Below are 11,141 nucleotides of genomic sequence, written 5' to 3' on the forward strand. Positions count from 1 at the left end.
TCCCTAGCCTCCGTTGCAGAACGGAGGCTAGATACTCACTCGAGGGAAGCGTTTCGGATAAGAACGGCTGCAAAGGAGACTAGGCCAGCGACGTCAAGAATATAATATATAAAATCAAAGGCTGGATTTTGTGTTTTCCTTTCTTAATATCAAGACAGGGAGCCCAAAGATAAAGATAAAATGTAGCAAATCTATTAAATGCAAACCACTCATAATATGAACGCAAACATCCGGTAACATAGTCTAACAAACCTACCGTATTTACACTTGTTCCATAAGTATATCACATATATAGTACTTACCGTAGATGAGGGCTAAGCCAGCGTAGTGTATGTACCAAAAACGACGCTTCATTGTAATCCACCGAGTTAATACAGTTAAGCTCAGCAAAAAAGCCATAATTAATAAATTCAAACTTTCGATAGTGTGTCCTGTACTCAGTTTCTTGTCTGTGTTTTTCTCCAATAATCCCATTCCTTCCGCAGTTGTGAAGACAACAGTCGAAACTCCAAAGGTTTTCCACATTGTGCATGGATATAATCTCTAAAATACTAAATATTAAACACGAGAATCGCTGTTAGCCGAAGATTACCGTATATCCTGAAGGCAGATCTCCATCGAAGCAAGCCGGTGAAATAAAAGTGAATTCATCTGTTCGTTGTATTTCTTTTAGCAATTTTCATTCACAATTCCACACGAAAAAAGTTCCCGGACCAACGCGTCAATCATTTTTACACTGCTTGATGAATCTGGTTTTCTCGGGACATTGTAGTTATACTTTTCACCGGTAGTTAATGTGTTTTTGAGTTCCTACAGAATTATTGCAGCAGTAACTATTGATTAAAATTCTGACGTCAAGTTGTCCGTGTGAAAGGAAAAGAGAGGACTGGAGAGAGCATTTCAAAAGATGAAGAAAAAGAAAAAAGAAAGAAAAAACTTTCTTTTTTAAAGCGAAATAGTTATTCTGCTTCATCTTATTGATTAATCAATAAAAAATAAATATTTTTCTTGAACGATTAGAAATTGAAAGAAGGCAATTTGAACCGTAATCCGTATGTAAATCAGTAGGAAGTTTGGTTGCCATGGAGCGTCAACATTTAGAAACAGGCCACGTGATCTCAGCCAGAAAGGGCGGCCATAACAAATATTGAAGATTAACAGCAAAGAAGGATTTTCAACGGAATTTCAAGCTTTTTCCCCTTCTTCTTACAACTTTAGAGCCTAAAGATTGTTATGACTATTGGCTCCAGTATGTCGTTTGATCCAGCACATTCTAGACTGAGAAAAAAGTAAGTAATATTCAAGTTGAATGAAAAAACACTCAAATGACAAAATTTAAATTACGAACATTACAAATATTTTCGCTATAAATTGGATGAAGATAAATATCATTGCTTGTTTAGATCTCGTACCAAAAGGTTTATTCTACTTTATTTGATATCTTGGAATGAATAGTTTTAGTATTCGGGCATATTACTCGTAATAATAAAGAGTGTTTATATTCTGTCAAGCTTATTACAAAAACAAAGGACTTGACTCTCGATTGTCGAGTTTCATTTTTTTATCTAAAATTATTTTAGTATATGAAAGAAATACTTTATCAGGATATGAAGATTCCTTTGGAGTAGTAGATAATATTAATTTTACTTTGAGGCTAAACTAGAGCAAAATCTTCAAAAGTATTACTAGTATTTAATTTTCTGTTTTCAAAGGTAGAATCTAGTACGGTAAACGTTTGATATTTTTATAATCTTACCAACTTTACTTTTTTTTATTTCTCATCTTTAATTCTAATTTACATACTAAAATATATGATGTGATCTTTTAGTGCTGCAAGCAAACTTAAGCAGAGTACAGCAGAGCAGCTCGAACTAGAAACAAAACGAATGGAAGAGAGGATACGAGCTTTGAAAGAACAAATGGTAAAAGAAAAGGAAGAAAGAGAGTAAGTGTGACTACCTACTATGGTTAAGGCTCTTGTTATATTGTTGGGTGGTCAAAACACCCAGGGGGGTACTCTTGCCTGTTTAGGGTAGGGATGTGCCGCTGAGCCCACTGAACCCTGACCCTGTTCCAGAGTAAAATCGCTGAAATTCATACCCTGTTTCAGACAAAGATCGCTGAAAATCATAACCTGTTCCAGTATTGCGAAAATGGATACCCTGTTCCAGAGAGGAGAGAGCATGATTTCATATACTCTGTCCCAGAGCGAGCATGATTTTGTGTACCCTGTTCCAGAGTATAGCAAATATAGGGGAGTACTCCCCCCCCCCCCCCGGGGTCAAAACAGAGACCATGGAGGGACAGGCTGGGGAATGGGTTTTAGAGAGAGATATCCACTACAATATGAAATCTTAGCCTCCCAATAAGAAAATAAATAGAGTACCCAGAGTAATTATTTTGAAATTTTTGTTGAAGAAAATATGGAGGAACAAGATGGATGTCATCAAACAAAGGTGGACCAGCACCCTCTAATTCTCAACAGGCTACCAAGAAAAAAACAAGCAAGTCTGAAAAGGTAATCGAGAGATAAATGATGCCAGTCAATCTCTAGTGTCATAAGGATATGTATAACTTCCCTCAATCAATTTCCAGTGTTATTTTTTGAAAACTTTGATATTAAACAGTTTCTTACCTAAGGCGTTTTTGCGGCTTGGATAGGTAATAAAGATTTTAAGAATTTTTTTCTGAGAAAGATATGCTTGAAGAAACATAATTCAAATCTTTAATTTCTTATCTTGTTCTAATTTGCAGGGATCAAGAAAGATCAAGCTTCTTTCAGATGAACCTCTGAGTAAGTTATCAAAAGTCAATAAGTACTTCTATTCCCTGGGGGTAGAGGGTGAAGCTTTTGACTGAATATATTGTGCCTTTCTTCTCCTTTCATTGCTATACTTACTAAATAAATTTTTTTTGAAAACTTATAGCAACATATACCAAGAAGAATATAATAAAGGAAAGCTTGAGAGAAAGTTTCGGAAATGATATGCAGTGTGGCCAGTGTGAGAAAGCAAAGGCTACTTTGGTTAGTATTTTAAATGTAGGAAAAATGAATTATTCATTGTGGGCTGGAAAACTTTTTATCCATGCTAAATTTAATAGCTGTCTAATGGCTGGAAGTGATAACTGGCATCAACATGTGACCAGTCAAGAGGATCAGCCTGAGAGGTCTTTGGCCAGATAGGTGCCAATTTTGGCTGGACATTCTCCCTTGACTGGCTGTTGTTTTTAGTCCTGTTGCTCCTTGTTGAATAAGATAGTCTTTGAAACTTGACTGACACTCAGGGTAGATATATTGCATCATACAATATTATTTTGATCTTACAGGCTTGTGTGGAGTGTTCAGAAAACTACTGTGTTGGATGCTTCATGTCATTCCATAGGAAAGGTGCATTGAGAAATCACCAAACCAAAAACCTTGATCAGGTACGTTAATGTTCTGATTCTAGTGGAAAAACCAGGAGAAATGAAGAAAAAAACTTTGGGAAATGGTTGATACAAAAGATATTAATGTACTTTATAAAGTTTAAACAAAATTTCTTTTAATTATTGGTTGATGTCTTGACTAATATTTGTATTTTTGCTAGTTTCAATGTTTATGGCAAAAAACAATGTTTTTTAAATGGAAAAGATTATTCATCATGGATAAAAATCAAAGACTATACTCTTGCTTGTCTCAGAATTGTGTCAGTTATATATAGGTGGTACACACAAGTGCCACAATTGTGAGACAAATGAATAAGTATAATCTTTAAATGATGTTATTTTCAATACTTTTTCCTCCAGTTTAACAGTGGTTTTCCTGAAGAAAAAGGAAGGATAAGTGAATCAGCAACCAAGAGGTAATTTCTTCATTTAATGATCAAAATACTGATAAAAATAAAAATTGTATTTAAAAGTGGATTCCATAGAGTGGCTCTTCATCCACTAGACTCCAATTGGTATTTAGGAGTTGGTAACCAGTCATTTCGCCCACGGACCATTTCGCCCACGCCAATTCGCCCACGCATAAAATCATCGATCATGCGTTTGCCAATTCGCCCACGTGTAGAATCACTTTAAGAAATACGTTACCATGACTAAAAAAAAGTACCTACCAACCCTACTTGACGCTTAAGCTCAAGACTTCAAAACGCGAACTTTTTATACGAATACCGGTCGTTTCGCTACCACGCACTTTCGCTACCGTCGGTTCGCTACCACCCGGAGTCCTTTCGCTACCATTGGAAATTACCAAAACAAAACTTCGATAAGACTTGTTAAAAAGAAACATAGTCCCTTGAAAGACATTTGTAAATGATTTTGAAGCATATTGAAAGTGGAGATCTAAACGCGACCAAGGACAGCGTTCACTTAGCTGCCATATGAGTCCGTTTCTACCAACTTATGACTCGGATGACTTTATTTCCCTATTTCCCTATACTCTAACCTATGAAATGTGTGTTTTGGGTAGCTTTATCATTCTTTATTATTTTTTACTTGCCAAAGTTCGAGAAAAATACAAAATACCTTATGCGCGAAACATCGATCGACAAGCGACGCCATATTGTTTTCGTGTAATCAACAAGCTTTTCCTTAGTCGTTTACTAACAGTTTGTTTTCTTGAAATCCATTAGACTTTATTATTTGCACTAAAAAACTAAGACGAAATGATCTAGCGACTTTATCTGGAATAAATTTGAGGCCATTTAATATCTGATGAAACGCCAAAAAGTTAACGATTGAGTGGAACAATCGAGCTCAGTTTACGGTGTTTCATACGAGTCTTTTCGCTACCAATAAGTTTTTAGTCTCCGTAGAGTAGTTTGTTGAAAACATTACAATATCCTTCTTCTTCATCGAAAAATCGAATGTTTAGGACATATTTAATATTATTTAATACCTTCCGCGAAACATCGATCGACAAACGACGCCATATTGTTTTCGTGAGCTTGTCTAAAATCATATTTTTTGTAGATGTCAGATTCAGCAACACACGACATCTCCCATTTTAAAGCACCATATCTTTTCCTTTAACTTTATTAGTGAAAAGAATAAAGTCTAATGGATTCTAGGTAAAGAAAGCGTCAGTAAACGACTAGGAAGCTTGTTGATTACACGAAAACAATATGACATCGCTTGTCGATCGATGTTTAATAGGCGTAAAGGTATTTTGGCTTTTCTAGCTCGAACCTTGGCAAGTCAGAAGCAAACTCGCCCACGCTTTGTTTCTGACTTCTTAACAACACGTTCAAGCTTATTGACTGATTAATTCATTGAACATAAAGACTAGTAAATTGTAAATAAATGAAACAACCGAGTTTAAGTCCGTCAAGCAGGATCTGATTAACCTGTCTTTCTTTTTTATCGAAATCTCCTACAGCTGTTTTTACAGCGTCCTCTGTTACGACTCAGTGAATTCGAGACGCTGAAATAATTTGCCCGAGAAGCGAAGGCTGAATTTCCTGTTTTTTGTACCATGGCTACTCAAATAAGAAGACAGTTTGGTTAACAAGTTTGACATAAAGTTTAAAAACCGATTCAAGATGCTGTAAAATTTAAGAAACCGACTAGGCGGCATATAATACTACAAAGCTATGGCGTCAGGCGTCCTTCGACGGATAATACGGATATATAAAACTTTGTGTTCTAAGAAGTATTTATGTCAAGTAAGCTTAATAGTGATAAAAAAGTCTAGAAGTAATTCAACTGAGGTTTAAAAAGGATAAAGTGACATTTACATTGGTTTATAAGTTGTTTCGTTCGTTAGCGAGTTAGCGTAGGCGAGTCCGTTATGGCGTATAAAAGTTCGCGTTTTGAAGTCTTGAGCTTAAGCGTCAAGTAAAGTTGGTAAATCACCAACTACTTTTTTTAGTCATGGTAACATCATATTATTTCTTAAAGGGATTCTAAACGTGGGCGAATTGGCGTGGCCGAATTGGCAAACGCATGATCGATGATTTTATGCGTGGGCGAATTGGCGTGGGCGAAATGGTCCGTGGGCGAAATGACTGTAAACCTAGGAGTTGTTCTTTATGGAGGGAGGGAACACAAATAGGAAAACCTTGAAAAAAACCTTAAAGGTGGAGTGATGGGGATTCTGGTAAAGCATATAGCACAAGTTATTGATGTAAAGTCTTCCTCCACAGCCATTTTAGTGTAGTCTAAGGGGTACAAGGTAGACCATAGTTATTAGACTATGGGCAGACTATTGATGTAAGGAATCTTTAAGAATGTGATTATTCTAAGGTTTATTGAATTTGATGTCTTCACAGAACAAGGGAAGCAGATTCAAGGAAAGCGCATGCTGGTTGTCAGGTCAGTTCTGACACTCTATAGGCCTTGTTCAGCACCCAGAAGTATGTTGATATCTTTTTCTTTGTTGCTGTAGAATGGAGGCTCCCCAGGGCAGAAGATGGGTGGATCACTTCTACAAGGCACTTATGACGAGAAGGAAAGTGCAGCTTCTTTCCAAGAAGCACTCAGGGCATGGAGGGAAGGAAAGAATAAGGAGAATTCATGGGTCAACCCTGCAGATAATGCCAAAGGTATCTTGATAGTAAATATTTATAGATAGATATAGATTTATGGATATTTAGTGGAGTAATTTTGCCTTTACGATCAATTGTTAACCCTGTTCATTTCCTGAAAGGATGAAGGTTGCATTAGTTTTAGCTGTATTCTTACCCTTCCTTCCCCCTGATTGGGGCTACCCTGATGCCTCCCCTATAGTGATATCAACCACCATGGGATTGACAGATGATATATGGTTACCCACTGCTGTAAAACTTAGATAGAGACATTATTACTCTTGCCCTTCCTTATGATGAGGGATAAAGAATGATGATCCATCCCCTATAAGATTAAGGGCTAGAGTGAGATAGAAGTGATAGGTGAGATAGAGATAGACGAGATACATGTACATATTCTTAAGGGCTAGAGTGAGATAGGAGTGATAGGTGAGATAGACGAGATACATGTACATATTCTTAAGGGCTAGAGTGAGAAAGGAGTGATAGGTGAGATAGACGAGATACATGTACATATTCTTAAGGGCTAGAGTGAGATAGGAGTGATAGGTGAGATAGACGAGATACATGTACATATACTGCTAGGACAGGACTCAAACATTCAATATACAAAGAATATACTCCTGGGATCATTGTGATAGAAAATGGCTTTCTTTGATTTCAGTGTCATCTGTTTCATGTGAAACAAACACGGTGCCAGACTCGTTCAAACTAGCAGAGATCAACCTCAACTTTGGAACTAACAAATCCATGTCATACCTTGACCGTTTAGTATTGAAGAAACACCGTGAAGGTGGCCCACTACAAGCTGCCTCTCGCTCAACCAGTAGAGGAGAGCACAAAAGATCAACCCCAAAAGACAATAAGCCATCAGAGGAACGAAACACTGATGACTTTGGAATCAACTATCGAGAGATATTTCAGAATATCGGCGTACACTCTGCTAGGCAGAGGAGTTCATCGAGTCAAAACTCTTCAAGTCAAAACTATCATGACAGAGCTTCGATTGCTATTGAAGAAGTGTTGGATGATGTTACCAATACTGAAGAAACTACTTCCTGTATTGTAGAGGAACAGACTGGATATGCTGAGAATGCAGCTACACGTGTCAAAGCGGCGAGTCGATCAGGAAGAGTCAGTATCCTGGGTATGACAGCTGATGGAGACTTCAGAGAAGACGCCGATGACATCGTACCTCCTTCCGCCAAAAGTGCACCAAGTCGTTCATCTTTGCATAACTCATTAGGTGGAAGTCACCTTATGACACTGATTGCGCAACGCGGGGTTTCCCCTGCAGGGACGCCACGTGTTTGGAGCCCCAAGCCTACATACACAGGGCTGTCGGACTTTTTTCTGGCAGGAGTGAAATCTCCATTACCTAGTACCAGTTCCAAGCGTGCGCACTTAGATTCAAGTGCCAAAAATGCCAGCTCCAAGTTGCTAAACAGGGGAGTTTGGAAACCAGGTGAAAGTGTGTTTATCACCGACGTGACTGCCGAGGAAGCAGAGGGAAAGGAGAGTAGTGCAGCGGGTATTCCTCTTATCCCGCTAGTACAAGAGCCAAGCTATAATACTGAAATTGATCGTGCTAAAGAGGACAGGAAAGTGATGGAGAAAGGAAATTCCATTGAAGTAGATGTTCAAAATATGCAGGATTTTGGCATCGTTGATTTCCTGAAAGCAGCTCCAGTCCCTCGGAAGTTGTCCGGAGATTACTACGACGTCCACCGCGTATCAACCGTGTCACCGCTGACCCTGACTCCCAACCCACCGCAGTTGCATTGGTCGGATGATGACAGCGATGATGATGCAATTGTCGATGTGGCGTCACGTGCACAGTCTTGTGAGGAGCGCATCTCACGATGTGAAGTGAAAAAAGAGCAGGACAATGAAGACCGTGTCACTCTGGAAGACTTGACCTGGGAACTAGCGTCGACTACAGGGAGACTGACGCAATGCGAGGGAGATCTGGAAGACTGTGTGGAGCAAGAACACGTGGAGCAGGAACACGTGGAACAAGAACATGGGAATAGCTGTGATGAAGACAGTATCGAAGAAAACAATGGTGGTACAAGCCTAGGTGATGAGAGTTGTGATGATATCGATGATGATGAAATACGATTGGAAGATAGCTTGTTGAAAGAGGAAGTACATGCTCTTAAGTGATGTAAGCGCTGACACCATGTGATTGCACCCGACGTCCGAGAGAAATGATGGCTTTGTGCGCAAGATAAAAACTCTCACTTATTTTTCAAATAAACGTATCTGCACCAAGAAAAATTAGAAGGGGTAAGATTAAATGGGCAAAACAAAAGTTTGGGATTTATAGCTATTTCCTTCTATTGCTAGCGTTACACGTGCTTCCAACATAATTAGTGTTGGTGTTTGTTTTGGATACGATATGGATTTAATATATATGGATCATAATATGTTGTTTATGACACTTTATAGTATGAATTACAGCCCAGCTCTGTTATCCCTAAGTAATTTATAATAAAAATTTAAGGGCTTTTGAAGGTTACTATTTATCGTTCCGCCAGAAAGATTTTGTCTCACTTCTGAGATTCACAAATAGGTTCGATGGGTGATTATTTATGTATATACATTTATAAATTGATGTGAAGAAGAAAGATAGATGATAGATTAACATTAAAAAGCAATCCATTTCCACCTCGACCAGAAGATGTTTTGGTGTATTTTTACATGTTCCACTTGACCACTAGATGTCTCTTGGATGTGTTTCTTAGGATGACCGGGAAGATTGGTGTCACATCGGATTTTCTGTGTCTATACTTGATCACAACTGGTTCGTGTTTGTAGGTTTGTGGCATGTTTATTGGTGGACACTGGTTGTCGTCGTGCTTTTTGGTGGAAGGTGTGTTTTCGTTTTGTGAGGTAAAATTTCTTGAAATTGGATTTACCTTGATGAAAAAATTATGAGTGAAAAAGATATTAGTCGTATAAAAGACCTCGTAATGTTTTCCCATTTCAGACCAACGTGTCATTTACTTGAAAATAAGATCCTTTGTTTGAGTCTTACCTTACTATTAAGAAGTCTTGGAAGCTGTATTCCTATATTGAAAATCATTTTCAAGATTTAGTAACCTACTCCATAATTTAAATTCCTATATTTTTATCCCGCGCAGCGACTTAATTTTTGACAAGAACGCATTTGATGTGACCGTTTCCCCGATTGAAAGAAATAATAGGCGCACAATCTTTGACTGCGATGATTAGGGATCTTTAAAAGATTCACGCACAATCTACGACGACGACGTCAACCGGAACCGTAAATAATTTATCTTAAGGGTTCTTAAAGATTTTATTCAAAACATTGTCAGTAAAGTCAACTCATCCACAGGGAAGAGGGACTTTGAGGGCGCAAAACCCCAAAGTGAAGTCACTTACGGTTGACGTCGCCGTCGTTGGGGGTTGACGGAGGAGATATATAAAGGGATGCATTCGGCATCATACTCTGGTTCATATGATTCGCTTGAAATTGCTGTAAAGTACCTTCAGCAGGTCGATCTAGCTTTTCTGGCAACCACAAGGATTTGCGCGAGTTCCATTTACGGATAGTAGTGGGAGGGGTTTGCATAGGTTCTTGGTAGTCAACAACGTGACTTGTTATCAGGTTGGGTTTATATTCGTCGCTATAGCTAAGACATCTTCGACCTATTCCCTCCTGGTAAACAAATGAATGGGAAATACAAAATGAAAAATTGGGAGAAGAAACGCGTTACAAGAAAATGTAGCAGATGCCGAATCCAAAACGTTTTTACTCTTACCCAGTTCCTTAATGCCAGTTCCTTTCGTGTGGGAAACTTTGAGGCAAGAGATGGAATTGGTTTGATGTAACCAGACTGCCCGATTTCAGTACTACCGAGCACGTGTTTTCTATATAACTAAAACACGGGGGGAAAGAAGTGCCATAAAATTAATATCAAATGGTATACAATTTTAAAACTTTGAGAAAACACGACGATGACAAAAGTAACGATAGGTACAAAATTATAAGACGCTGCTGGTGCCAAAAACACATATCTTTTTTTGGTTCGATTTCTTTTTTTTTTCGCCAGCAACGTCACTATTTTGGCGCCAAGCTTCAAGAGCGCGCGCACACACTTACCTGTTCTCGTTCTTCGAACCAATTTCCAATTAGTACTTTCTCTATATACTTTGGTTGAATCTTCCATCCTGTCGAGGGTCGTTTTTCTTTCTTCTGGCGCATAATGGCGGGTTAGGTTACGGTTTTAATGCTTAACCAAGTTGTTTTAACTTTAAGATTGCTCTAAAAATTCGATTATGATAAGACAATAGCGTCGTATAATTACTACTAATGAGAAATCGAATTACAATTACAAACGTTTCTATAGGACCATCATGACGTATCTAGTATATTCTAATTGCATGGTTTAAGTTTTGTGACGTAAGTAATACGGCTTTACATAATCTATATTTTTTTCAGGTAATTTTCTAACTATAATTTAAAGCTCAACTAATATGCAATTCTCGAAATTGCGGGGCTTTTTTGTTAAAACAATTCAGTTATCTGACTTTTAGACTTCCGATTTTAATCCTCTTTCCTTGAAGTTACATACGTGTGATGACCAAGGACCTAGTCGTGGTGAT

The 11,141-nt window shown here is 38.1% G+C and overlaps 2 protein-coding genes across 2 annotated transcripts; one reads left to right on the plus strand and one right to left on the minus strand.

Moving 5' to 3' along the window:
* The first annotated feature begins 1,126 nt into the window (after positions 1–1,126).
* Positions 1,127–9,185, plus strand: LOC116291808 (uncharacterized). Its single transcript, XM_031699020.2, has 10 exons — positions 1,127–1,289; positions 1,829–1,945; positions 2,419–2,518; positions 2,755–2,794; positions 2,928–3,025; positions 3,328–3,426; positions 3,787–3,842; positions 6,255–6,297; positions 6,371–6,527; positions 7,174–9,185. Exons 1-10 carry the CDS (start codon positions 1,234–1,236, stop codon positions 8,673–8,675), a joined length of 2,268 nt encoding a protein of 755 aa, XP_031554880.1. The 5' UTR covers positions 1,127–1,233; the 3' UTR covers positions 8,676–9,185.
* Positions 9,178–10,856, minus strand: LOC116291811 (cilia- and flagella-associated protein 107-like). Its single transcript, XM_031699025.1, has 5 exons — positions 10,639–10,856; positions 10,298–10,414; positions 10,023–10,194; positions 9,550–9,581; positions 9,178–9,430 (listed from the first exon to the last, which is right to left on the minus strand). The coding sequence occupies exons 1-5, from the start codon at positions 10,738–10,740 to the stop codon at positions 9,209–9,211; spliced, it is 645 nt and encodes a 214-aa protein (XP_031554885.1). The 5' UTR covers positions 10,741–10,856; the 3' UTR covers positions 9,178–9,208.
* Positions 10,857–11,141: the final 285 nt, after the last annotated feature.

Source organism: Actinia tenebrosa, unplaced genomic scaffold (assembly GCF_029948245.1).
Source record: "Actinia tenebrosa isolate PJP-AT-01 unplaced genomic scaffold, QUT_ActTen_1.0 PGA_scaffold0__85_contigs__length_37466705, whole genome shotgun sequence".
Lineage (NCBI taxonomy): Eukaryota > Metazoa > Cnidaria > Anthozoa > Actiniaria > Actiniidae > Actinia > Actinia tenebrosa.

Coding starts and splice junctions, on each gene's coding strand:
- LOC116291808 (XM_031699020.2), top strand. CDS start 1,234: ATGACTATTGGCTCCAGTATGTCGTTTGATCCAGCACATTCTAGACTG. Junction 2,519..2,754: donor AAACAAGCAAGTCTGAAAAG/GTAATCGAGAGA, acceptor TCTAATTTGCAG/GGATCAAGAAAGATCAAGCT. Junction 3,427..3,786: donor AAACCAAAAACCTTGATCAG/GTACGTTAATGT, acceptor TTTTTCCTCCAG/TTTAACAGTGGTTTTCCTGA.
- LOC116291811 (XM_031699025.1), bottom strand. CDS start 10,740: ATGCGCCAGAAGAAAGAAAAACGACCCTCGACAGGATGGAAGATTCAA. Junction 10,195..10,297: donor AACTGGCATTAAGGAACTGG/GTAAGAGTAAAA, acceptor TTTGTTTACCAG/GAGGGAATAGGTCGAAGATG. Junction 9,431..9,549: donor CAAGACTTCTTAATAGTAAG/GTAAGACTCAAA, acceptor TTTTTCATCAAG/GTAAATCCAATTTCAAGAAA.